The sequence below is a fragment of the Aptenodytes patagonicus genome, chromosome 3, assembly GCF_965638725.1.
Source record: "Aptenodytes patagonicus chromosome 3, bAptPat1.pri.cur, whole genome shotgun sequence".
In the NCBI taxonomy this organism is placed as follows: Eukaryota; Metazoa; Chordata; class Aves; order Sphenisciformes; family Spheniscidae; genus Aptenodytes; species Aptenodytes patagonicus.
The window spans coordinates 127,412,527-127,440,475 of record NC_134951.1 but is presented as its reverse complement, the minus strand read 5'-3'; the positions used below and the strand labels follow the sequence as shown (position 1 = coordinate 127,440,475).

At 45.4% G+C, this 27,949-nt stretch overlaps 2 protein-coding genes across 2 annotated transcripts; both read right to left on the bottom strand.

Annotated features, from left to right (window-relative positions):
* Positions 1–46: 46 nt before the first annotated feature.
* On the bottom strand, positions 47–7,921 carry CCT4 (chaperonin containing TCP1 subunit 4). Its single transcript, XM_076335133.1, has 14 exons — positions 7,706–7,921; positions 6,911–6,963; positions 6,565–6,654; positions 5,695–5,803; positions 4,409–4,551; positions 3,587–3,708; positions 3,370–3,502; positions 2,843–2,982; positions 2,446–2,542; positions 2,021–2,131; positions 1,608–1,738; positions 1,252–1,486; positions 529–642; positions 47–199 (listed from the first exon to the last, which is right to left on the bottom strand). Exons 1-14 carry the CDS (start codon positions 7,821–7,823, stop codon positions 185–187), a joined length of 1,611 nt encoding a protein of 536 aa, XP_076191248.1. The 5' UTR covers positions 7,824–7,921; the 3' UTR covers positions 47–184.
* Positions 7,922–17,884: 9,963 nt separating this feature from the next.
* On the bottom strand, positions 17,885–27,255 carry LRRN4 (leucine rich repeat neuronal 4). The gene is made up of 5 exons (XM_076335132.1): positions 27,145–27,255; positions 24,696–25,419; positions 23,266–23,470; positions 21,549–21,686; positions 17,885–20,375 (listed from the first exon to the last, which is right to left on the bottom strand). The coding sequence occupies exons 2-5, from the start codon at positions 25,381–25,383 to the stop codon at positions 19,043–19,045; spliced, it is 2,364 nt and encodes a 787-aa protein (XP_076191247.1). The 5' UTR covers positions 25,384–25,419; positions 27,145–27,255; the 3' UTR covers positions 17,885–19,042.
* Between the last annotated feature and the right edge of the window lie 694 nt (positions 27,256–27,949).

The window sequence follows — 27,949 nt, the reverse complement described above, 5'->3', positions numbered from 1 at the left end:
AGAAGTTTGCTTTATAATTTTGCTAGAAATAAGGTAAAGACTCGGGTAGACTACTGCGTGTTTATTGATAAACAGCATTTCCTTTTTGAAAACAGAAGTGGTTTTTTTTTTTAAATTAAGGAAGCCATATTCCAGACTACAGGGAAGGAGCTCTAGGACACAGTCCCCACTTTCTTTGCTCAGCTTACCGAGTGTTCACCTGCAAAGAAGAGTTCACACAATCAGGCTTAAGAAGTCCCCAGGATACCCAACAATTACTTCTCCTCTGCTTAAAGAGGAGTTTAAAGACTGGTTTTCTAGTCACTGTCTTAACCCCTTACTTTAAGGTACAGCATTTATAATGCGTTTCATTTTGTTCCCATTGCAGTTATTAGAAGGCCAAGTGGTTTAAGTCACATGTAAACGGACAATGCTGCACAATAACCGTATTTTGAAGCACAGCAAATTAGATGACAATAACTATCCTGCTGCTTGTAAAAAAAAAAAAAAAAAAAAGATTAACCACAACATGATGCAAACACTACTCACCACATCATCAATCTTAAGAATGCTGCGCACAGTCTCTGTTGCAAGAGTCAATGCGCTCAAAGACACCAGCAGCGGCTGGACAACTAACTCCTCCAAGATGTTGGAAATGCCACCCTGCGAGAACAAGTAGCTTTTACTTTGTGCAAGTCAGACTGCAGTTAGATTTAGCAAGTTTTCTTTTAGTGGAACCTTGAGAAGGAGTGTCAACTCTAAATTAGATGATCAGAAGGCTTGCGCTCTTCCATCCTCAACTGGACTATTATGGTATGCATCTTCCCCCCTCAAGCACTTGACATAATCCAGTCAAAATTAGCCAAGAGACAAGACAAACGTAGTTACACCAGCTTGAACGTGGTGGCAATTTAAAAGAAGCTAGCCCACTGTGCTACTTGTAACATACGAGCACCTTCCACTGCAGATAATACTGATGGACCCTTCTAAATGGATCGATTTTTGTAGCTGAAATAATGTTTTTGAAGAGACACAGGACGTTTCTTGTCCTGTGGGTATGGCATTTAAGTATCTGCTATTACCCATACTCAGGATAAGCTGTTAAAGCCTCAGAGAACAAGCTATGATCTACCTCAACACTAATTTTAGGGTGAATACCGTTACGAGAGACAAACTTGCCCTCTCCTTAGCTTAGCCCTCACGCTAAGCATTTTCCTTTTAACGCCCGAGTATTTCCTTAAGCTGCGCTATGCATATGCAATTCCTTGTTACCTTTCTGACGTTAATGCCAGCTGTTTTCTCTCCTTGAGCATGTCTGTTTCTCAGCTCTGTTACCGTTGAAATAGGATTGAGACCTGCATTTTCAGCCAGCGTAGACGGTATGACTTCCAGTGCATCTCCATACGCACGGACGCAGTACGAGTCCATACCCCTCAAAGTGCGAGCGTACTCGTTCAAACGCAGTGCCAACTCTATCTCCGGTGCCCCACCTCCTGCAATTAAAGCTCTGAGGACAGAAATTTAAAAAAAAAAAAAAATAATCAAACCTCATTTTACATAAATGCGTAAATGATTAGCTTTCTGCATTATTAATATAATAAATTACCCTAACCAAACTGAGACATTACCTTTTCTTAACTAAGCATCTTATGACACACAGGGCGTCATGAATTGAACGCTCAGCTTCTTCTAGAACAAGTTTGTTGGATCCACGTACCACGATGGTTACAGTTTTTCCAGGGTTTGTGCAGCCCGTAATCTAAAACATAAAACCAAATACTAAGACTGGGAAAAAAAAAAAAAGGTTCTGGACAAAAAGAGACTTCAGTTGGTATTTGCAAGTTCTGTAACAGTACTGATATCCGGCTAAGCAAAACCACTACACTTCCCAAGTCGGTGGCTACTCAAGAGATTAGAGGAGGTACTTAAATGTCGTAACTTCAGTAGTAAAAAACCATTAAAGTTAGCGGCTGTTATTAAAATAATTGGCAGATGTTAAGTAGGTATTAACGTTTTGTCACTCACTCACTCACTCACCCACCTTTATTAGTTTCCCAGACCCATTCAAGTTGACCTCCTCTGCCAGCTCAGCAGACCCCAGCATGTCAGGAGTAAACTGGTCAATATGAGCAACGGGCTTAGTTCCAATTGTCTGAAAAAATAATAGGGAAAAAAAAAATCCAGAACCCGAACTGCAGAGTCAGCAAGTATACTGCATAACATTCTTCTGCACGTTACAGTAAAATGCAGTTAAGACTACGGCTTTTACATCTGTCCCCAATCTTTCTAGAAATGTGACTGCTCAACAGAACAGGAGTGTTTTTTAGGGAAATGTCTGCTCTTACGTTATAGTCAGAACACGAAACTCGTGGAAGCGTCATAATAAACTGGCACTGGCTGGGTACTTAGTTTTGGGGTAGACTGTAAACACCGCTCCTACTTTTAACAGCCATTTATGTAACTTACCTTACATATAAACTCAATGTCATCTCTTTCAATGTCTTTAACCACCATGATCTTCATTTTGTTCAGAAAGTGGAGGGCTAGGTCGCTAAGAGCATCCCTAAAAACAAGAGGGAAGTAGTCAGTCCACAGCGCTATTTTAGTAAGCGGGTCATACTAGCCAGCTGCATGCTTCTTACCAGCAGTGCCAAAGTTCTTCAGACTATGAAGTAGGGATGTCATTAAACTCAAAACGTAGATGACACTAGTGCTTTCTAAAGGTAAGGTCACCGTTACAGCCAGTCTGACACTCTGCCAAGTGTGGCTGTTAGCATTGGGCTTCAATTTTCCAGGTATTCCAAACAATTCCAATTGTTCCCCCAAACACACACGGTAAGCCAGTAAATCGGTATTAACATACCGCAGAATAGACTTCTGGATCAGCAGCACGTTGCATCCAGCCTTCTTAATTTGCTTAACTAAATTTAGAATATAGGCTCTCTCTTCACGCAGTACTCTGTCCATCTGAGCATAATCAGAAACAACTATCTGGTTGTCCATCTATTTTGGGCAAAAAAAAAGGAAAAGAGAAAAAAAAGAGAAAAGCAAGTATTACTAACAACTGCCATCTTGAAAAGCAAGTGTCAAGATGTTCCATATTCTTTAATTTAGGAGCCTGTGATTCAAAGGAAATAAGCACGACAGTAAAATATGTCTTATTAGAGATTGTTTAAATGATGAGAAATACTGGACTTTTGAACTATTTTCTTATCCCAACTGTAAGTTCTTTAAGAGTTATGAGTATCTATGCATTACCCAGCAGTTTCATTACAGCTGTGGAATAGAGCTGACATCCCAACACCTTAAAAAAAAAAAGCGTTATCATTACCTTTGCATCTCCCAAGTACTACGCAAAAGGTTTCGCTCTAGTCATACAGTTTAACTTACATCTGTCTTTGGAGCAGACAAGCAGAACTGAATGAGGCCAATTTTGGCTTTTTCCACTCTGGTTACGCCGGTATTTGCCACCTTCTGAGTCAGGACTAGTCCTTCAACCAGTTCACAATCATCAATCGTGCCTCTGAAAACAAAAACAACCCATGACTCACATTGGGAAGCTGACCTCACAGAGACAAAATCCGTCTAGTTACAAATTGTTTCTTACCCCAACTTCTTAACAATTTTAATATCTCTGAGGTCCACGCTACTAGCTGTAGTTGGGTCAATCACCTTCATCACTGCGTCCACACTCATTGGAGAGAGTAAACTAGAATACTGACACACAACCTAAGGGATTTGATAGGAAAGAAAAAAGAAAAACGGTGAGAGATTTAACACTGACAACCAGTAATTTCAAAATAATATTGTCGTTGTATTTCAGTGTTTTGACTTCTGAATTTTGAAACCAAGCTCATTTTCCCTCCCTGTCCATCAACCAGATGTCTTAATGTGGTATCTTCTTAACGGCTACTCCATTTAAAGGAAAGAGCAGCTATGTTGGGGGGAGAACCGATGCTTAGGGACGTAGGGAAGAAACCTGAATTTCTCTTTCTTAGACTCTTAAAATAAGACTTGTGAGAGTTTCCCAGATTATTCTGCTGGAAGGGAAACTAGCACGCTTCTCCAGATTTCGATGCTGTTTTAAGAGTTTCTGCCACACGAACAAGAACTGCCTACACAGAAAGTTGGCAAAAGCTCTCAGTATCCCACCTGATTCTTCTGGCGCTGTTTTCAGTTGAAGCTGGTTTATTTTACGCTTGCAGTTAACATTTGATATTTCAGACTGAAACTCAGTTTGAGCGCTTCCATTTAATCTCAATCAACCATAGCTTTCTGAAAAGTCAGTCTAAGAGAAGGTAGCCAATGTCTGAAAACCAACTAGATTTATGATCTGCAGGCTATTCTTAATAAGCGCACAGCAGCACGGACTGGGAAGAGCTGAAGGCTCAGCTAGTCTGGAGGTACCGAGTTCACCTGTCAGTCATACCTTTGAATTCAGCGACGTAGTTGCACTATTTAGCAAGGTTTCTCTGTCACTCAGTTCAACTGGCTGCGCCATGTTGGTCAATACTTCAATACCTTTATCCAAAGCTTTTTGGAATGACTCTGAAATGATGGTGGGGTGAATTCCTGGGGATAGTATAAAAAGGTTGTTAGACAGTCACGCTTTCAAACTAGTGTTTTTTTGTTGTTTTTTCCTCAGCCTCTCTTTCCATTTCAAGATTAGAGAGACTCTCGTGTCAGAATAAACTGAAGACATTTTAGCAAAATGTGTTCTTCAAGAGTAGATGACTTCCCTTATTACTTTCCACTGTTAAAGCTGAGGAAAAAAGCTACAATGTTCCTAATAATTTGTCCACACAGACAAGTACAGCACACTTCCCTGCAATGTCAGACATCCCAGAAACATGCTTTCTTCAAGTTTCGTTTATCCTTGGCGTTCTTAAAGCTGCCGCTGTTCAGGTAATACCTGCAAGGAGCCCGACAGCGATTTTATTTCAGATTTTCAAAGGCTGTTTTCCCACAGTGGTGTGTGAAGTTCCCCGATTTCTCTGGTGTGTGTGATATACCCTTGATCTCTTCAAAGCGGGCGTCTTCGAACTACCTCTTGTGGTAGAGGACGCCACGCTGCTGGTCCTGACCATGGTAGCAGCTTCCAGTAGCGCTGCTGGGTCAGACTGTTCCTGGCTGCGAGGAACACTTAAACAGAACGCGCGGGTACCACCAGTACCGGGAAAGGAAGCGGACAGCAAACGCTTGGCAGGGGTCACAAAGAGGACAACAAGCAAAATGGTGTGTATCAAGGTGAGCCAAGTGCAAGTGAACCGCTGTAAAGTCCAAATCGGAGACAAAAAAGAACTCTGAAGAAGTTTCTCAAGGACCCTATTTAGGAAGTGACAGGAGGTGATAAACTTGCCGAGTATAAAAAAACCCGCAGAATCACTGGTTCCAAATTTCACTGATACCTTCTCACGCTATCTCTCTGCCCACGAGAGAAGTACAAGTATACTCAAGGTGAGTTTTTACACGGCAACGTTCATCGCATCATCTAGGCACTACTTCCTGTATCAACGGTAACGCATTCAACTCAAAGTAAAAAGCTGAACAGATTTTTAATTGAAAGTGGGACACGAGTGAAACCTGAATGTGAAGTCTCGAGTCACCTTTCACTTTTAAACCGGGAACAGCTACTTTAAGCTTCATTATACACGTGCAAGTGGATAGACGTAACTACCTCCAGTCATCTTTTTAATATTAAAGATGTGTATTTACCTTTTTGAAGAAGTCTGGAACAGGCATCCAAAAGAGCTCCAGCAATGACAACCACAGATGTAGTGCCATCACCAGCTTCAATATCTTGTGCTTTTGACAGCTCTACCAACTGCATGACAAATTATGGCAAAAGTTTATATATAATGCTACTTAATTGCAAACGCCGACAATTACCAAAAAAAGGAGATATTCAAGAATGCAGCACTACCGAAATCAATCTTAGTATCAGGACTAATCACGCCTTTTCTAATTTGAAGTTGGTACCTTTTGCACCTTGCTTTCCATACTTGTACACCTATTTGGCGAAGTACAATTACTGTGAAAGAAATCACAGAAGTCAGGAAGCTTTTCTCCCAAGCTTAAAACCGACCACGCCTATCGAACAGGCCTACCTTCTCCTTTCCTGTAGGAGGGTCACGGGAACCTCATTTCCATCTCCAACCACAATCAAATCTAAGAGGTCTACATGTAACTTCTCAAAAGACCAGGCCACTGTGTCCTCGGACCACCTGACCACAATGTAATTCACTCTCTTCTTTCATTCTCTTCTGTCCTAGCAGTTTGGGACATCACTGACTTTTCCTTCTTAGGTAGGAGACGAAGGTTTGGGCTAGATTCCTTTATGTCTTAAAACATGTCCAGAGGGATTATGCATAAGGAATACCGGATAAGAAATAAGGACTTGAAATGCTTCAGCACATCTTACAATTAAAATATGTAGTCCTGGAGCACGCGGCACAGAATTTCTTACTCTATCACTAGTGGGTAACGCTCCTCAAATCCACGTGAAATGTTACTACGGGTTTTTTTTGTCCCAGAAATTAAGCTCTAACACACACCATTGTCCGAGCAACGGAAAAAAAGACTTACCATTTTGGCTGCCGGGTGCAGAACCTGCATTTGTTTCAGAATAGTAGCACCGTCATTAGTGATTGTCACGTCTCCTTTAGCATCCTGAATCTGAGAAGGAAGAGTAGAAACGTAGTTCTGATCAGTAACTACAAATCTTTAATTTAATTTGATACTCAACGTAAAATATTTTTCCGGACAACATTATTTCTCAAACAGAGATGTGCATTTAACTCCCTCTTTCCCTGAAATAAATGGAACTTGGAAAATATGTTCAAGGCAAAACACGGCATCCTATATAAAACACGTTGACTTTACAGGATCACCAGTAAGCTTAATGTTTTAAAGATTTAAGTATAAGGTTTACCATTTTATCCATTCCCTTTGGTCCAAGGCTTGTTCTAATTGCATCGGCAACAGCTAGGAAGAGAAAAAAATACGTTTGCAAGTTGATCTAAACACCTACAAGCACTCACTCCATCATTCTAAGCGTTTCTTCTGAAAAGAAAGCGTCTCCCAGTATTAAGCAGCTCCCAGTTATTTTGCCAGCGCTAGATCATCCTTAATAGTACAACGATACAAAACGCTGCAATACCGGGACTGACTTCCACAGCTCTTTCTTTAAACAATTAACATCCGATCACTCCATCACAGCCGTTTTGAAACTGAGCGGTAACAGAGAAACATTACACGCCAAGTAATCCGACCAAGGCCTGTGTCAGATCCCAAATACAGCATCCCCCCCACCCCCGGGAGTTCCCCGCCATTAAAAATCACCAGACCCCCTCCCGCTACCACAAACCCGAGTACCACAGGGGGACGCACGGGAAATGGCTGCACCCGAACCGCGACACCGGACCAGGGCGACGCACCCTCAGCTGTCAAGCCTCAGCGCTGAAAGGCGCCCCCCCCCCCCCCCCTCCCCGAATCGGTGCACACGAAGGCACGAGTCTCCCCGGGGCGCGGGGCCTCCTCACAAAGGGGAAGGAGGGGAACCCGCGCCGCCCTCCATCCCCCTCGGGCGGCGGGGAAGGGGCGCCGCTCCTCCAGAGCTGCCGCTGGGCCCGGGCCCGGCCCCGAGCGGCCCGCGGAGGGGAGGCCGGTGGCCGTCTCCCCTCAGCACAAAGCGGAGCGGCCGCCAGCCGCCGCGCCGCGCCCTCACCTTTGCCGGCGGAGATGTTGCTGAAGCGGATCTGGGAGGGCTTGTCCCGGTCCTGGTAGGTGCCCTTGACCCGGTTCCCGGCCCCACCGTGGGCTTTGGCCCCGGCGTTCTCCGGCATCGTCGCCCGCCGCCGATGGACTCGGATGGGCCCCGCGGTAACGGCCTCCCCGACGGGAACCTTCCAGAACGCGCCGCCACCGCCGCCGCCAGCAGGACGCGCCCGGGTCCTCCCGGCCGGCGCCAGGCGTGACGTCACGCGGGGGCTGCCCGCTGCGCGCCTGCGCCCTGGTAACCGCGAAGGGAGTCCCCTGCCTGCCGGCGAACGGCACGGACGCCTAAAGGAGCCCGCCGCCGCCTCTAGACTGAGCCGCGCGGGGTCCTCGGCAGGTTTCCCGCCCAGCGAGGCGGGGCGGGGCTCCCGGGGCGGCGCTGCGCCAATGGCGCGGCTGGGCCCGCCCCGCGCCGCCGCCGCCGCCGCCGCCGTCGCTGGGGGGCGGAGGGGCGCGGCCGGGGTGAAGCGTCAGGGCGGAAAGAGGCGGGAAGGCGCCCGGTCGCGCGCTGCGGGTGAAGCCCGGTAGGCGGCGGGGGCCGGTGTCGGCCTGGGGGCCCCTCAGCCCGGGCGGCCTCTCCTCCACCTGCCCCTCGGGGCGAGCCGGGGCACGGAGGCGCTGGCTCCGGGGAGCAGAGGAACGGAGGGGTACGTGGGTTTCCTCACCTGTGAAGCAGCTGGTGAAAGGGTCCGGCTGGCGAGGCGGGCTCTCTGAGGGAAGGTGCTTCCTGAGGACACCTGGGGTCGTGAGGAGGGATAACGCTCCTTGCGCGATGGCCGCGAAGTCACTCGGTTGGTCTTCCCTGTCAGTGCGCAGCCTGCGTGACGTTCAGCTGCGCGGCTACGTTAGAAGCGTTTGACAGGCGACTGTTACAAAGCCATTAATATTAGTGCCGCACAAGCCGCTAGCGGTGGATGGGAGTATAGCTGTAACCTGTCGTCCTTCCTGGTCTGACCCAGGGCTGGACAGGCCTCGTCTTTTGCCTTTATTTGTCCCGGTGTGGCATCTTGCAGGGTTTTTTTCCTGCTAAGACCGAGACCTGCTATGCCACCCCAGCTGTTTTAAGTAGGTTTTGAGCGCCTGTTTTCTTATGTTTTGCCGAACCTGTTACCAAAAAGGATTTTAAGCAGCAGCTTTATAGCAAGTGAAGTTAGACGGACTTGAATTACAGGAAAAGAACAGAAACAATGTACATTTTCTTGTAACACCCTGGTCTTCCCGTGTGTCTCAGGGACTCTTATTTCAGCTTCTCTCACCGTTGTAAAAAGGTAGGCTTTATCATCAATAAAAATAATGCTAGAGTTGAAAGATAGCATATACCCCTTAGGATGATCTTGCCTCAACTACTGTATCGATATAAGAAGCTTCTCTCTTTTTTGGGGGGGATTTCTGAGTAGCTATTTAAATTATTTTCTTCACCTTGAACAGAATACAAACATAATACGGTTTAGATGCAAAGGACATACTTGAATCCACAAAGTAAATTAATTTTGTTCTGTGTTCAAAGTAAGACACAAACTAAGACACAGCAGCTCAAAAGAGCTCTGGCTGAAAGAAAAATGCCCAAGTAATATCTAAACCATATAATTTTTATGGCATACCTCTTTCTGACTGGATGTGAAAAGTCAGGGTTTATAATATGGCAGTGCCAGTAAAGTGCTCCCGTGGAGAGACAGTCATACAAGAAACGTGTCCCTGCACTAGTAAGGTGCTGCTGATGTAAGACAGGACGTTGGAAGAAACAGGCAAAGGATGTGAGCTCTTGAGCTTGTTTTCCATTTCCAAGTACCTGCATCTATACCCGGAGCTCACTGCAAGTGAAACATGTCCTCATGCTGAGCAATTTTCTAGTGCCAGCAACAGCTTTGTATGGTGATACATAAAAATCAAGCATTTGGACGGTTCTGTTGTCAGTAAAAAAAAATAGGAAAAGACTCCATAGTCATATGAATTCATCATCTCTCAACCATGTTTAACAGTTGCTTTTGAATTTTTTCTGCTGGATTTATGCACCATTGAAACATAGATGGCTGCTCTTTGTCTGTTGGAGACTGTTTACAGAGAGAGGGTTTTGGAAGTGAATGGTCTTTGCCTTTTTATATTCAATTTTTAACAGGCAGAGAAGAAAACAGTTTCAAGTATAAAGGTAGGGAGACATCCAGCTCATAGACAGGGGAAAGGTACTCTAGTAAGAGTCTTGAGCTGGATTTATATCACCTTCAAAATCATCAGAAACCCATCCTAAATGACCAAGATCACTGGGGTCTCTGACCCTGATCTTAAAGCACATCAAGCAGCAATGGCAACAATACTAAATCCTGGACGTTTAACACTAATGCAACGTTAAAGCTAGAATCAGTAGAGAGCCAAGCTTTTAAAAGAGCTATTGAGGTCTGTTTAGGTTGTTGTAGCTGGCCGCCTCCTTGTCGACTCAGGTTAGGGATCATTTAGAGTTTGTTGTGGTATCACAGGAGGTTCCTGGTTTCTCCTGGATGTATATAAGAAGTGGTATAGCTACATTTAAGGGTATTGTGTAAATTTGAGCAGTGGCAGGTGTTGCTTCTCTGGTGCTGAACTGGGCTTTGGGTTTGGTTATGCCAGAGAGTGACAGGAAAACACAGATCGTGTGCTATTACCATCAGTGAACACGTGCTGCACAATGCTGCACTGGGGTTAGGAGCAAATTTTTTTCAGGATTTTGAAGGAGACGGAGGTTAGAACTGATGCTGTCGCAGCCACCTTGTTACACATAGCTCTGTGTCTGGCAAAAACAGCCCCTCTAGTGTTAAGAATCATTTGGGGTTGGAGTTTGTTCCATTGCTGGGTGGAGAGCCTGGCTTTTTACTTGGTACATAACAAGCTGCTGCACTAAGTTTAGGGCTGCTGTGGTTAGCGGCTACCTTCTTACTAATAATTTTGGTCTGGCAGGGTTGCTTCTCTAGAGCTGGGCTTCAGGACAGAGTTAGGATTAAGGGTTTTGTAAACGTTAGTCTGTGCGATCAGGTTTGCGCTGGATGTAAAAGGAGTTGTCTGGCTAATTTAAAGGTTGTCATCCACTGCTGCCTCGTTCTGTGTCCAACAGAAGCTCCTTGGGTAGGGTTTGGTTTGATCTTAGGTCGTTGCAGGTTTTGAGGTGTCACTGGGTGGAGGCTGACCCGGAGTGTGCATTGTGTTTTATTACTTGTTTTGTGTCTGCTCTCTGTAATTTAGATGAGCAGACATATAGGGCTCTCCAGCTGCTGAGTTTTGTTTAGGGCTTTGGCTACCACTCAGTTTTTTTCTTCATTCTATGTGAAATAGAGATTTATTTTGTTTCTTTTTACTAGTGTGTATTTAGGGGCAGCCTTATGGTTAGGCGTCCTCCTGCAATGTCCCATTGACCCGCGTGTCGGTTGTTAATGTTGATCCAGGTGGAGGGTTGTGGAGAGACATTTCTTAGGTATTCAAAATTCGGTGTTGCTTGTGGGAGAGTTATCTGAGATGGCTTAACGTCAGTCAGACTTGCTGTTGAAGTTCAACTTCATGTCAGGGTGAAGACTGAGGTTTCAGACAGCAGACCCAAAGGACCAAATCTGTTGTTAGGTCATGTTTAGAGCCAGCACTCACAGAAGCCTTCCAGACTTGTTTTAGAGCTGAGTATAGACTCGGAGTTGCCTGCACATTATATTGTTTTTCTTACCCTCTTATCATAATTTCTGGCTGTTCTGACCTTTTCCAGCATTTCCAGGGAGCAGTGAGACGATAACAAATCATGCAGAAAACACCCTCATGCATGATCCTGGGGTTGTAATATTTTTTTTAGCTTAGTTTCTTGAAAAAATGAGATTTGTGTGCTTGGTATTCTGTCCTTCAAATAGGACTTGGACCTATCACCAATTTTGACTAAATGTGGTAGAAACTCTGTGTTTTCTGGCTTTGTATAAATAGGCAGCTGCACAGAGAAGAGAGACTTTTAGTTAAAGGCACACTGAGGACAGAGCTCAGTCCTCTGGGATGTTTGTCAGTGGCACAATGTTTCTTGTGGCTTTCAAAGTTTTGTTTTACTCAGGCAGAGACAACGAACCGCTATCAACACGACATTTTTTTTTTATAGTCACTGTTGTACAGGGTGCTTGTGATTCTGGGCAGATCACGTCACCTCTCTGTCTCTCGATTTTTCTTCCCCAACTATTTCTAGTCCGGTGCAGTTAGATGATAAACTTTTTTACCAGCTGTTTGTGCAGCATCTTGTCAAACGGAGTCCTAATACCGAGTGGAACTTGCTAGTTCTACTGCAATATGAACAACACGAACAACCTTCACAGCATAACTACAGTCAGTGGACATCTAATCATGCGATTAGGACAAAATGGGGCTTCTGGGAATATTTGCATCTCTGTCTTTTTTACAAGGTGAAAAAACACCTGGGATGTGTCTCTTTACTACTTACTGCACTTATGTCAGGTTGGATATGAACGTTAGTCTCACGCAGGGTCTTTTTTTCTCTTTTCCTGGAGATAACTTGCCGAGTATTCTTAAGGCAGTAGTGATGACAGCGTAACGAATGATTGCCAAAGGGAGGGTGACATCATTTCACCCAATGGCCTTAGATAAGTTATTAAGTACCATTACTTAATCATGCTCTGATAAGCCAGTAGCTTCTAAACATTTGATAAATGCAATACTTATGCCTTCCCAGCTCAGCAAGTAGATTTTCATTTTCCAAAGATGAAGAAAGTCTCTACCTAGTGCAGAGTGTGTGATTTTTTTTTCCTCTTCTATCTGGAGTTTCATCCCAGAAGTTGCCGCTCTTGGTGCCTGAGCGCTGTGCCCTGGTTAGAGCCCTGCAGGAGCTGCCAGCCCTGTGCCCGCCTGCACGGCAGGGATAGCTGCATCACTGCTTCCACCTTCTGGAGGAGGCAGTGAACGAGGGATCCTGGTTTTTATGGATTCTTCTTGGGATTCTTTTACTTTATTTCTTCTGATTTTCTTTGGTTCTCTCCTGCTCTGGGTGTATCCAGTGGACTACGTATTGTGAAGACCTTTTGCCCCTTTTCTCACACTCCCTCCATTTCTTGTTAGTATTTTCTGAGTTTTTTTCTCCCTTACGGTCCTTTAAAAAAATAATAATCTGAGAGTCGTGGTAAGCAGTTGAAAAGGCTGCTCACCCATTAAAGGAGGTTGCAAAAATGCGGATATATACTGTGGTAGTATGTTGGGAAATACCCAAAGTGCCATACAAGTATTATCTTCTCACATGTACTGGTAAGTAATGTCATCCAGCACTGAAGTGTGAGGATTAGGTAGCAGCACAAAATACAATGCTGCACTGTGGTTTGGAAGAGAAGACAAATACCCTATTTATGGTGATCTTATTCTGCTAAGACACTACGGTAAACGTTGCTAATCCTGTGAAGAATTTGCTAGAAGGGATTCCTACGGATTCAGACCTTTTTTTGAAGACTGTACTTTATAGGTAGCTACATTGTCAACGTACTCTTAAAAACGTGTTGTGGCATGGGAAATGTCAGCTTGAGGTTATGGGTTGGTCAACTCCAGCAGTGAAAATGGAGATGTTTTATTTCATGCTTTCTTGGCAGCGCCCGACTCTTCAGAGGTGCTATAGCTGGGGCATGCAAAAACCTCCATTTTGCATACGGGCAGATCAAGTATATGTACCAGTGGGCCAAGAGCACTGATCTGCTCATGTACCAAGTAACCAGATGCTGCAGAGACGCTGTGACTGGCTGGACATGCTGCAGAGGTGCTAAAGGAACGGCTCTGTGCATGGCCCGACTGTCGGCCCAGGGCTGTACAAGTTGCCACTGTGCCCTGGACCTGCAAAATCCATAAGCATCAGTTGAATCGTCAGTGTTTTTTGAAGCTGGTGAGAGTTGCTTAGAAGATCCCCATCCAATTATTGTAATATTCCACAGTAATATTATATGCAAAATGAAATTCAACATATCAGATAATGTAAACATACTTAACTGTTACTGATCTTTATCTGTGCTGAATGAAAAAAACCCAAGCAATTCTTGCCTTTTTTTTCCTGTAAGTGCAATGACCGTGATCTGATCTCTGTTTCCAAAATCTTCAATATTTAAAAAATCTTATTGCACTTGTAGACTGATTTACCAGTTTTGGTTTTCTCAGACAGTAATCCCCTCCTTGCTCTTAAGAAATTGACAGTTTCATTTACATTTTTCCTTCCCAGTGTCAAGTTGGCAGAGAACCTCCTGGTCATAAGGCTGCAAAAAGTATTAGAGACAGGGACAGATAAGCTGCTGAGTAACAGTCTAGGGGGCTGGGACTGTTGCCACTGTTAATTCTTAGCACTTCTGCTTTCTTTCCCTTCAAATGTTAATAGGTAAGGATACACAGATGCACACAGGCAGGCACATGGGTAGCCTAAGTTAGTGAGCTTGGTCTGTAGGGTGCAGGCTGAAGTTCTTTGGTGAAAGAATGAGTATTTCCATGTGGGTTAGTACCTGGGGAGATGATTCCACCCTCTCCCTCTAGATGACAGCAGAACACCAGCCTTGCTGTAAGGGATTGTTTCCTGAATGTATTTCAAAAGAATATTACTTGTTGTCCTGCTTGATAACTTTTTAGAGAGGTTGGAATTATTGTTGTAATATATTGCCCTGCTTCAGAACAAACTCTGCATACTTCGGACAGCTGATAAAAAGAAAAAGCACCAGGAGTTTAAACATGTTCTTTTATGAATATCTGTTTCCGCAAACTCGAAACATGTTCGCACCTGTGATAAACATCTCTGTATTTCACAGGCAAAGTACGAATCTGATGCTTCTTGACGAGCAAGATCCTGAACCCTCAGAGGCATCCTCCTTTCTAACACCACATGAATGCATTTTTCTGGAGACCACCGTGGAGGAGTACGTCTGTGCCAGTGCAGTGCTTGATGAATGAGCATGGTGGTTTGATTTTGCATCCTTCCACGAAGAGGCTGATAAAGTCAGTGGTATGATGTGAGCTCCCTGCCTTGGGCTGCATCGTCTCCCAGCTGGCCCATTAAATACCTCTCAAGCCTGTGGCCAGGGACAACTCTCAAAAGCAGGCTCCCTTTTGTCACCAAGGCAGATCAGGGTGAAGCGCCCTGTCCTGCTGCTCTGGGCTTTCCCGCCCACCCTCTTCTGCCGCCCAGGACAGGGCTCCTGGTGACTGCTTCTCTAAATGGCATTTGTTGCACCAAAGACGAGGCGGTCCCTCTCTGTTCCCTTGCAGCCAGCAAGGCTTTTGCCTGCGTGGGTTCTGGCCCTTGGAGAGCTGCTTTTTTTTCTGTATGGAGGCCTTCTCAGGGATCAGCTCCTTTTCCCAGAGTGTTTCTGCTTCCTGGGAGACTCCGTGAGACTCAGTGACTGATTGTCAAATGCTGAGCTAGGAGACGGAGCAGCATGCACCTCTGCCATGACACCCAGGGGATGCACCTGCATGCACTGTTGGCTATTTTGGACTTCCTTTGCTTGAGCTTGGTCCTGTAGAAAGAATAAAAACATTGACAAGTGAATGGAGAAGGTTCTTTGGAATGCAGATAACTATTTCTTCTTGGAGAGAACAGCCAGAAAAAAAAATTACACAAGCTCTTAAAAAAACATATTTAAACGCTCTCTGCGCGTCCCCCAAGTGATCTTCCTCTCACACAGAAACAGGACAAGTTGGACTGTGAAACAGTAAGTGGATTACTAGTTGTATATATTTTTTTAATGGGTTGGCTTTTGTTAGCTTTTAAAATGGTTTCAGAGATGTTTGGGTATCCCAGTCACGCCGCCAAAGGTTTATGTCTTTGGAGTTGGAGGTACAAACAGGATTCGCTGTTGGGTGCAAACAGGAAGAGGGGGAGGAACAACCAGGCGGAGCAGAGCCGGGCAACTTTCTAACATGGCTTTACGTGTGGGTGGGAGAGTTTCCGTTTAGCTCCCTGGTTGCTCTCCTCACTGCCCCCTGTCCCAAGCAGCACTGTGAGAACCGGCTCCGCTGCTTGTGTCGATGCACAGTACTGAAAATACAGGAAACGTCCAAACTGGTTATTAGTTGTGTTTACAAGAATGACAGCTCTGGGTTTTGAGGTTGGGGAACGGGGATGACGTTAATTTTTTTCTGCAGTTATACTTGGATTATGTAGAAGCCAGAAAATGGGCTTCAAGGTAACTTTACCCTATGGATTAAAATATTGCTTGCTTTTTGGGGTTTACTTTCTAATTTGGTAGGTGCAGCTACGATAAAAAATCTAGAGGGGATAATGTGGTGATTCAGTTTTTCTAGAGGTATACATCGGTTTTAAGAACTAGCAACAGGCAGTGCTTTCAAAAAAAGGTTTTATACTCGAATACTTACTTTGAAAATATTGTGACTTACTCAAATGGAAGTTGCCCTTTTGAATAACTGTCATTTTACCTGTTCTTGGGCTGCAGCAGCTATTTGTCTTGTATATATACAAGAGACACGAGTTCTGAGTGGGAATACAGGGGAGGACTTTTTTATCCAAGCTGGGATTTTTGAAGTACGGCAGAATAAAGCCATTAGCTTTCATAACTTGAAAATTATTTCAGAGTGTATATATATAATATATCCAAGGAAGATTGGTTGTAGCTTAGCACAAATATCAGGAAAAAGTGAAATAAGAGAAGCACTGATTCAAAATAGAAAAAAAGGCAACAAAGTTGGTCATTACTAAAATCAACTCCGGTGAAACTATAAAATGGTAGGGGGGGGGGGGGGGGGAGAACTTCTGCACCTGAAGCACTGATACTTACCATAGGTGTCGATAAATAAAAATCCCATGTTTTGAATCCTGCTGCTAATTCTCTTACGTCCCACTTGTAAGAGGGTAGAGTGTGATTGGGCAAGAGAGAGACACTACCCCTGGCTGGGGGATCTGTGCTTCAGGATGGTTCATCAGCCCAGATCAAACTGGGCTGTTGAGGGTTACTTTAAGTTGGAGCAAGTGGGGGACGTGGGAGTGGGACTTACATATTTGTTTGGCTCACAGGAAAGACACTTTTAAAGAATGGGAGGCTCTGACATGTTGCCTTGGCTTGAAGGCAGTGAAGACCTGTGAAAAGTCAGGAGAGGCTGGAGTGAGAATTGGTTGGAGAAATCAGTTGTGATAAACCTGCATCTCACAGTGGGGAAAGATTCAAGAGTCTGAGGTCGATATGAGATTGCACTTCTGGGCAGTGTCAGGTTGGAGTGTCCCCTGGTCACTGACCCTCAGGGAAGTCAAATCCTGTTACTGGCAGAGCTTCTTCTGCTGAGCTTTGTGGCTTTCTAGTTAGGTGTTGCAGTGATTATGAGTTGCAACGTTGTAAAGGGTAGTTAGACGTATCCTCTCAAAATCTCATTTTAAATGATGTCCTATTGCTTTGGACTAACTCATAGCTAAGCTGGAACAATGTTCATTTTCAGTTGCAGTATCTTTTTTGTCCTCCTCCTCTAGAGCTAATCTTCAAGACTATAGCAATTGCTATTCACAAATCTCTTATTTTGCTCCACTTTGTTTCTGTTTCTAATACCAAACACCCCAGTCAAGGTCTCTTAGAGCTGTGTTGTACAAACAGAAGGGAGTATATGATCTCTGCCCCAGTTTGGAATAATGAGTCAAAGACTGAAGGTTTGTGCTCACTTCAAATTAAGTTAAAGTATCATCTGCGCCTGTTCACTAGACCTTCCAGAAAACGCAGGAAAAAACAGGCTGAAAATAAATATGAAGAACTAAGTCCAAACAAAGAAAGGTCTGAACTACCAGAATGTGACAATAGAAGAGATTTTCAAAGTGGAAGGTGACGCCATCCTGGCTTCTCCATTTGTATTTCACTTCTATTGTGAGTTTGAGTCATGGGGCTCAGCCAAGCTCAGCAGCTCAGGACCGGCACGGCAGGAATTTGCAACGAGCATCTGTCCAATGACGGTGTCATTCCCAGCACTGGTGTAGGGGAAAGGCCAAACCCGCGTGGAAGGACTGCAAGCCGGTAGTGGTGAGGATGGCAGAGGCCACCTTATGCACATACAACATGAAAGCTCTTATGACATCAGATAACACAAATTTACCATAATAAAAACATTACTATATACTGAAAGTTAGTTCCAAAACAACAAAATGTTTGAGTTAATTTCTCAGGCTAAACGTAGTAAATGGTAAAGACAACACAAAGACCTGGGTCTTTAACAAAGAACCAGAACTCAACTCTGTAGCTTTTATTTCCATTAATACTGGAAGCATTAAAAAAAAAAAAAAAGAACAGAACAGAGACTCTTTTACACTGTATAGCACCTTTCACACTCTGAGATCTGGGGGGATTTTGCATATTGTGTCTATACAGCAGTATACAGCAGCAGAAACACGCAGCTACTGGAACATAAACCTATGGGTCTCTGAATAGGAAGTATTTGATCGGGACAAACGCCTCCCCTTACACAAACATCTCTTTGAATTTTAATGGCAAGCTCAAAGCTGCTGAAGAACTGAGATTCTCAGCATCTCTTATTATTTTTGTAGCAGCAATTAGCACCCAAAAGTACATTTGAAAAATGTCTGCGTAACTGTCCGCTGCTAGTGGATGGGATTTCAGTTTTTCAAGTCTCAGCAGCATACGCATTAAATTGTTTCATTACTTGGCTCTTTGCCTCTGTATGGGGTAAATCATCAGCCTGCTAAATCTGTAGATGGGACTGAGCAATCATCTCTGCTTAAAATCGTGAAGCAAATGCTAATGTGCTTCCCTCTTCTGTGGGTTACTGCTGTACTGCAAACTCCTCACTGCCTGTAAATTGGTATTATGGTAGCACTCAGGAGCCTCCGTTGTGGAAAACATCATACAAAGTCAGAAAAAACCTTATTATCCCTGCCCTAAGGATCCTGCACCGTCCTTTTTTACAATTAATCTTCATGTTTCTTTTTCCTGAACTGAAGTTGGGCTGAGCAGTTGCAGTCACCGGAGTTCTTTAATGGAGTTAGAGCTGCATAGCACCTTGCCGCTGAGCCCCAGGAGACCTGGGCTGTGTGAAATGTATGCTAGTATATTTGTAGGTGATTATAAAAACAACTTTTCAGGGTTAGTGTCCAGATTTGCTGCTGCGTAGCACATGAAAGAGTCCAAAGGCTTTTTTCTGTTTGACTACCTTCGTTATTAGTTTTTCTTTTTGTGTGTTTTTCTCTCCCTTAGAAACATGAGGGCTATGGAGTCTGATGTTTCATAGTTTTGCTGAAGGACATTTTGAGTCTCAGGAAAACATACCAAGGTGATAGAGACAGTGAGCTTTGAATGTGTAGAATGATCACCTAAAGCTAATTAGCTGTTTGTAGTTTTAACGGATAATCAAAGGCTGGGTTCTTATAAGAAACTAAGTGTGTACCATATTGCTCACTCTGAGGCTTTTTACATGCCTTACACAGACATACAGACAAAATAATTGTGGAAATGAGAAAGAGTCCACTTGCTGCAGACAGAGCAGCAAAGACAGACTTGTAGCTGGGTTTTGTTTTAAATCTGGTGCACGAATTACCTGGAATTCCCTGACTTGCTGTCTGGCTTGACCCTGCTTTGTTCGAAGCAGTCACACAAATGTGGTAAGTGGTGTATGGTAATAGATTATACAGAGTGTACTGCCTTGCTGTGGAATAAATATTGTCCAGAACAAACTGTCTGTCCTCGTTGCCTTGGGCATGAAGCATCAGCTCATAGGTGTGAACAACTGAATTTGGGGCGCACCAGTGTATCTGTGCAGAGCTGTCTGTAACTTCAGACACCTCTCTCAGCCTCGGTGGGTCTGGAACCTCATCTTCCCTCGACGTGCCAGGACATAAACATTGGGATGCACTCTGAAGTTCACTGCACGGCTTCTGAAGGTGTCTGCAAGGGTTGTAGTCACAGGAGGTGTATGCCAGTTGCACTGGGGTTTCCATTGACTGTTCATCGTAATCGTAGTCATCCACATAGTGTATCAGTGATCTGGTGGATGCAGGCTCTGACCGAGCGTTGGTCCTTGTGGAGTTCAGCTGTGGTAGGCTCGTTTGTGGTGTACCTTCCCCAGCATGAGTGGCAAAGGAGTGGATATAATGGTCAGTGGCATCGGGGTTTCCTGTTGCTCTAGTAGAATAATCACTAGTGGGCTGGTTGAACGGGCCTTCCTGGGGAAACGTTGCATCGGTCGTTCTGAGCTCTCTCTTTAGCTGATCTGTTTCAGTTTGATTCGTGGAACCATAATCTGAGGAGTGCCTATAGAGCTCTTGGAGAAAAGTTGGGGAGCTGGTTACGGACACAAAAGAAGGGGGATGGCTCGTGGACTCAGAAACTGCCACCTCCTCCTGGGAGGAACTGTTGGCCTTTGTGAGCATCGGCTCAGTTGGGTTGGCTGCAGTTGTGCTCATTACATTCCTCTGAATTAGGGAGCTGGTAGAAGTGTCTTTGGTTAGTGGAGCAGAGTCGGTTGTTGTTACTACGGTAGTTGCATCATAACTGGTAAGGCTGAAAGCATCGCGTTCGGGAGAGGGTGTGTTTGAATCGGGCAGTGTAACGTTTCGCTCAGACTGGCATTTATTGTAGAGCTCTAGCAGTGAAAAAGATGTTGAAGGTCTGTCCCAATCTTCCTGGGATGTGTTGCAAAAAGTCTCCCAAGCCCTGCAGAGGGGACAAGTTAGCATAGACAAGATCCACAAGAACATTACAGGCTGCTGTTAGGCTGCTTGGATTGGAAGTGGCAACCTGCTGTCCCCAGACAGTCTTTATATTAAAGAAGACATGAAACCTAAACCAAAGCTAGGTTGTCTTAACGATAGTCCTGTGCTTGGCAGATGGCTTTATACAGCACTGGGAACTTAGGGGACTGGCTTTTTGGTTTTGTAAGGTGCAGGAAGATCTTTTGCCTGAGAGGAAGCATCATTTGCTACAAGGACTGTGAACCTTAGCAAGAGTGTCAGGGTTCAAGGTAACTTGTTGTAAAGGGTCAGACTTTAATGCCACACTAGGAGGGGAACGCTTGCAGAGAGATTTAACAGGGTCCCCAGGATCCTTAAGTCAGCTGGTTTAGGCAGCTGGAGCTGTGCTGACGCGGGATGTGCTTTTAAATGACCGAGCTCGAGTTCTTTCTTTACTCAGACATCGCATGTTTTTGTAAAGAATGCAACTGCTAAGCCCATCCTGATGAGAAACAATCTAATTTTAACAATCTACTTCCCTGCTCTGTCCACTTCTGATGAGAAATCTTCTCGGTGGCCTTTTAAAAGGAAGGGAGATCATACATATGCAAAGCACTTCTTTTAACTACAGCTTCTTGTAATTAGTCTGTAAAACTGTAGGAGAGCATGGAAACAATAGGTGACAAACGGGGCTATTTGCAAGGGGTTTTGTTGACTGCCTGTGCTGATCTAGGCTTTGGGAATGCAAGGGCAAAGAGGAAATAATTTGCTAAATATCTTGCAAAGTCTTCCAGTTCCTGCTCCCAGTGGTGGCCCATCAAGGCCACCAAGCCAGCTCATTTTTTATCTCCAGCTAATGGAGAAATGTGAACTGAAATAGAGAAAATAAGCTCTTCTCACCTTAAAGTAGAATCCACAGCTAATAACACTTTCTACTGTTCTGCGTGTGCCCATGGCATTTGTCCACAATCAAGTACAATTCAGCCGTGCTTTGTCCCTGAAGGGGACTTTATTTTGTATTTCTACCTCTTGTGGAAGGGAAGAGCACACAAGGAATTTGAATAACTTAGATGACAGTGAATGTTTGGTCCCCAAATAACTTAAATATGTAAGTTGTGTCTGAAAAGCATTACTTTATTTCCTTGAACTCACTTACTTTTGCAGTACAACTTTCTTGGGCTTGGAGAGCAGCCAGGAGAGCTGGCAGTTGCACAACAGAGGATTTCCGTACAAGTTGATGATGATGCTACCCGATGAATTGGTATTCCAAGGATTAAAGGAACTCAGGTTACAGCTACAAGATGACAAATGCAATAATTAGCGAACGCTGAGCTACCTTCCAAGGACTGGAGTGTGCTTAGTATCCCAGAGTGTGTAAGACACAAAGCAATATTCTCAGTTCCCTTGGAAGTAGCCAGTTACCAACACCACCATTCTGCACTTTTAAGTCCAGGCTAATGCCTGCCCATCTCTCTAATTTGCACAGCGTAGCTGCTGTGTGTTAAAGCATAACAAAAGCATTGTAAGGGGATAACACCTTTAGAGATGGCAGCTGGAAGGGAAAGGACCTAGCATTTGGCAAGGGTCTTCTGTGAAGGATGCTCTCCTCTCTGCCGTCGTGCGTTCAGCTACACTTTTCTTTTATACTAAGCCATTTCTCTAGCTTCTTTCTCAGTCTGCTTGTAATGGCTTGTCTTTCTGTATGCCAATCATCCTCTTCATGTTAATTGCCTCTTTCATAATATACACTCTCACCGACTAAGGTCAAATGACTAATACGGGAAGACCTTCCTTGCCTTTACTGTTAAGCTGTCCTAGCTGCAGAAAGAGTGTGATAATGTGACCTCCCTGTAGTCTGAGTGCTCAGAAGATGCTCTCTTTTGTCCGTGACTTTAACTGCTACTCCTTTGTTTTTTTTAAGTTTGGGTCATGATTTTTAGCACTTTGAACTGGTATTCCTGCAGGTATTGTAAAGTGCTGTGTAAATTCAGTGTGGCAATCTAGTGGGGGATGGAATCCGTTGGGTTTTTTTGCTTAAATGGGTATATTTTCCTAAAACTGGTTCCTAGAGCACAGCCAGTGCCATCTTTTCTGATATGCTTATAATCTGGGCCTATATTACAGAATTCTTGTAAGGTGCTCTCCAAATCTTTTCCTTTATGCTGACTGTTCTGTGTGCAGTTTACCTACCCTTATTTTGATAAATCACCTTCAGACTTTTCTTTCCCTTAGTATTTCAACAGGTGCGTGGCATACAAAGTAAATCACAGAGGTGTTACCTCTAGAATAAGGACTAAACCATTGCTCTTACTAATGCTGAACAAGGAACTATATTAATGTCTCACACTAAAAGTGGGAGGGACAGGATTTTTGACTGCTTCCAAGGTGCAGATTTTAGGAAACTGTCAGCATTCATCCTTTGTAGAGCAAGGAATCCTCAGTGACCCGCTTCTCCTCTGGTGAGACATTGCCATTGTAGATGTTGGAAGCATGGGCTGTATTGCAAGTGGGCTTCAGTGGGTCTATGCCAATCTTAACAGCGCTAGATGAACTCATCCATTGGGCTGGGAGATAAGGCAGAAGAGCGGGAGCGCGATGGATGCGATCTCAAGCAACCAGTAACTGTGCTGTGAGTCTCATGCCACCTCTTTGGGCTGTATCAGCTCTTCTGCTGTATCAGGTCTACATCACAGGCTTTACATGGCATATCTGAGTATAAGACAGCACGTTTCTCCATAGCATGCAAGCCCATACCTCCTTCCTAAACACTTGATAACAAGCAAACTCTGCATAAAAATCAGCTCCCAGGCACCATGGTGCTGTGAGGCAAAGGCAACGTTATGTGAGGAAGAACAAAAAAGAAAACAACTCACTTCTCAAACGAGAGATGGCTCAGATGAGGAGCACTGTCAAACATCTCTGTCCTCACGAAAGCCAGTGAGTAGGAGTCTTGACAGTTCAGCTCTTGGAGACCAGGCATGGACTTGAAGAAGTCAGTATCGAGGCTTCTTAATCGTGACATCTTTGTCAGGTGAAGCGATCTGAGGTTGGGCAAATCTCTGGTCCACTCTGGTTGAACTGAAGCAGAAAAAAAATTTATATCTGTTGCCTAAATAGAGCATTCCTGTAGATTTCTGCCTAGAAAAAAGTTTTGAGTTCATAGGGATATAAAATATCTCTGTGGTCTTCTGCAGCTATTCTTCTTGGGAAAGAAATAGAACAAAAATCAATACACCAGTGTATAAACACCCATGCAATCACATTTTTGTAATATTACCTGCAGGTCATGCTGTCGTAGGGCAGAGGTAAAGAAGGGAAGATAGAAGGACGATAAAGCTGATAAGAGATATGGAATAGGTTTCCTATTAGGTGAGATTAAATGAACAAGGATTTCTCTGCTCAGAGACGTGGTAGGTGGGGGGAGATTAGAGAGGTCTACAAAGTCTTGACTGGTGTGAGAAAGGCAAGTAACTTCTTGTTTCTCTTAGCGCAGGAAAAAGAGCTGAGAGGCATGAAACTGAAAGAATAGGCCTTACACAAAAGTGCCTTTCCGTCCCACGACTGAATTGTGTAACTCACTACCACAAGAAGGATTAGGTAAATTCATGGAGTAAATTTGGTGGTGTATCTGTTAAATGTGGGTTGAGGTGAAACCTCTAGCTTGAGGAGTCCCTAAGGTCCTGGCTCTGCCCCAGGCTGAGAGCAGCTGAGCAAGGCATCTAACATCTGTCCGCTTCAGCACCTCAGTTATAAACCGAGGCTGGCAGGGGAGACAGACAAAAGAAAAAAAAATCATGCTGTAAATTGCTCAGGGCAGGGATTGTCTCCCTGTGCGGAAGTATTTGGTTGGTTGTGGTTGACACAAAAAGCCTCTCTCTGTGCTACTTCAACACAGTTGTATAAAGCAGAGTGTAACTGTGGGGATAGACAAAGAAAGATTTCAGCAGTGTGTCTGGAAAGGGAAATGAATTTCCTCCTGTGTCTCCCAAAGCTAATCTCAGGGCTGACAGTGGAATTAGGACAGAGGTGGGGGACTACAGTGGGACAAATAGTCCTGTTTGGTGGTGTCCATTCTCTGCTCTTCCTTTGGGAGGGTGGTCTGCGTGAGGGTTTCCCCCCAGCAGTTGCATCACAGCTGGAGAGTGCATTGCACGCTTGGACCAGCTGTTTGCAGCTTTCAGCGTGGGGTGTTCCCCCTCCACCCCGGGCTCGGCCAGGATGGGAGCCATTGTCCCAGCGAGGCTTCTGCTCCCCCCTGGCCTGACCAAGCCCCATGTTTACAGTGGGAAATCCAGAAACTTACTTTTCTCAAGAAAGGTCCCGCTCAGATCAAGCACGTTGATGTTGTTTCCAGGCCTGTTCGTGGCCTCGCTGGGAGATGTGCTGATGGCAAAAGCAGACTCCCTAATTCCTCTGCTGTCATCCTGCCCGAGCAGCGTTGCAGAGAGGTTTAGGAACTGTAGCTGAGGGTAACAGGAAAAAGCCAGCGGCTGGATTTCAATCAGTGGATTTCCAGCCAGGGACAACCACCTCAAGTTAGGCAGGGCAGAGCTGTGGCACGATGGCACCGACGACAGCTTATTAAAGCTTAAGTCCAGGGAGAGGAGACTGCTGAGGGCTTCAGATCCCCATCTAACTGCCTGGAGATGGTTCTGCCTCAGCGAGAGGACGCGCAGCCGTGGGAGGTTTGCTATCTCCGTGCCATTCACCTCTTCTAAGAGGTTGTTGCTGAGATCCAAGGTCTCCAGGGCCCCCGGAAGGCAGACGGGGAAAGCTGTCAGGCTGCTGTTGGTCAGCTGCAGGGTGATCCAGGTCCTGTTCTTCCGATCCTCACAGGACATGCTGGTGAGATTAACGTTCTCCCAAGAGTCTTCCTGAGCCAGCTGGAAAAAGGTGGTGATGTCCCTGGATGCTGCAGGCTCTGCTCTGCTCACCGGGCCCGACACTGTGTTCCCCACCAGCAGAGAGAGGATGAGCAAGCGTGAAAACATCCTTCTCCTAAGTGGCTTGCAATTAACTTGCAAGATCTGTTTGGTTTTTGTTTCAGGGAGGGGAAAACAAAACATCGGCATTAAGAGCTAAATTAAATCCCTCCAGGCAGCTACAAGCTATCTAAAAGTGAAACATTTGTAAGTCCTTTCCTATTGCATCCAGACAGCGGAAGTGATAATTAATGTCTCTTCTGTAATTAAGCCTAAGTAAACATGAACTCTTGGGGACAGAAGTATCATGTGATCTTAGTCTAAGCGTACCTACAGTTTTTCATGCAGAAAGCAACCAAGTTGTATCACGTGTCTGGTTCCCACGCCAGTACCCTCAGCACCAGACCGGCACCCAGAACAGCAGCAGTGCAGGAGGTGGGCTCCCTGGTCTCTCTGCTCAGCTGCCTCTGTGCAGTACCGGGGTATGAGGGAGTGCCAGTGCTACTCCAGTATAAAAATACCGGTTGGGACTATACTGGACAAGCTGCAGGAGAGGGATATTGCCATGTTATGGGACTTGACTTTTATACCTGATTGTGTATTGCTCTCTACAGGGCTGTCCTGCTGCATAGTGTCCAGTTTGGCCAGCCCACTGGGAAGAGTTATCTAATGGGATGATACCCAAGCAACAGGGCTAGGGTCAGGTGGGACCGTGGCAAGGGATTTTTTTCTGTGAGGTTGTCTGTACAAAGCAAATGTATGGATCCAAAGGCAGGGGAGGGTTGTTAAACATTAAAGGACGTAGGAGCCCAAACTGGGCTGAGCTGCAATGGCGTGGGCGGGTAAAAGTGCCTTTCCTATGTTAGGAAGGGCTTTCCTTCCCTTAGCAGAAGTTGAAACAGCAAAAGTCCAGGGCTCGTGTGGGCTCTGCCAGGGCAGTTCTGCCCCGTTATGAGTGACAGCCACGGTGGGGACCCCAAAGGCACTTTGAGACTCGCCCTCCTCCTCTGCTCCTGACCCGCTGGCAGTGCCCTGGAGCCTGTCTGCCAGGCGGTGGCAGGGCTGGGGCCCTGCTGCAGGTGAGTGCCTCAGGTGTGGTATGCACCCCAGCTGCTGGGGAAAGGATGTGCTGAAAATGCAGCTCCCGAACCACATTTCAGTCAAAGTGGTCAGAAACGGAGAGTGTGCTCCTGGAGCAGGGCCCTAAAGGCCTGGGTACCAAGAAGCATGTTATTCAGTGTTACAGTTCCCTCCATGCTCCCTCCTCGTCCCACCCCAGCTTTGTCTTTGTCATTTAAAAAAAAAAAAAAAGAACAGAAAAAGAAAAAAAGCTCTAAATGATTTGCCCAAGGCTGCGCAGGTAATCTGTGTCAGAGGAGGGAATTAACCAAAGCCCAAAACTAGTGCTTTTCTTACTGAGCTGTCTTTTGTGCTGCCAGGCATCACAACGATCATTCCTCATCCAAAAATATATTACAGTGTAGGGGGGTGGCTGAAGCCCCATGTAGTATGAAATATCTCTGACTTATTCCAAACCTTAATAGCTACTTGCTGTTCCCTGAATGGTGCCAGAGCTTGCCCAGACCATCATCTGTTGCTGCCATCCCAGGTTTGAAGTAGGGACCAGCAACATAGTATAATTTGGTTGCCTGTGTCCTTTTTGCCATCTGGAACCAGGCAAGAGCTGAGCAGCCTCAGGGCTTCCTGGTTACCAGAGCTGCTGGATTCCCAGCACATGGCAGGGAGAGGATGGGAGGAATTGCACTGCTGGATCCCGATCTTAGATTTAATCTTAGTCCCTGGCTCTAAACCGCATCCGCTTGCACGTACCTGTCCAGAAGTCCTGATGCCTCGTGCTTCTGCTCTGCGTGGCTCCGATTGCCTGGCCTTGATTTTATACACTTCGGTGACTCAGCTGAGAGCGTGAAATGCCTCTTTTCTGTTCCCGGCTTTCCCTGCTCGTGGCTCTGCCCACAAGCGCAGGCGAGGTTTGTTCCAGGCTTGCTCCCCCGCATCCAGCTTTCCCCTGACTGGAGAGGGGGTGGCTCCAGGCAGCTTTCCCCGCTCCCTCGGCCCTAGTAGGAGGTGGGTGGGAGGGCTCTTATTTCCCAACACTCAGGCAGGGCTGCTCCGTCTGTCTTTGTCTAAGCAGAGGGGGATAAAGGGAAAAGATCAGTGTCTGTAGTCCCAACTCTCACGTCTTCCAGTGACAGGGGGGAAGGGAGAGGAATTATTGTGTTTCTTTGCTGACAGGCCATGATGATGTAAAGCTAAGGCTCTGTCTGCTGACATGGGCTTTGGTTGCTCTCTAGGCACCAATAAAAGGCTTCAAGTGTTTTTATTTCTAAGACTCTTGCAGTTGGGAGTAATTCCTGGAAATGTTCACGCAGGACAAATGACTTTTCTAAGGAGGCCCTTGGGAAATGTCAAAAGCGAAGCTCTCACCTACCACTCCTGCAGAGAGGAATGCTCTCTGCCGATGGAGAGGGCCTGCGGCATCTCATGCTGCACGTGATGGACTTGGGAGGCCTCTCCCGGTCCTGCTGTGCGTGGGTTGTATTCTCTGTTCTGCATCTGCCGTACTGCATGGCTTGGGAGAGTTCCCATTCGGCTCCTTCTCTCATCCTTTGCTGGA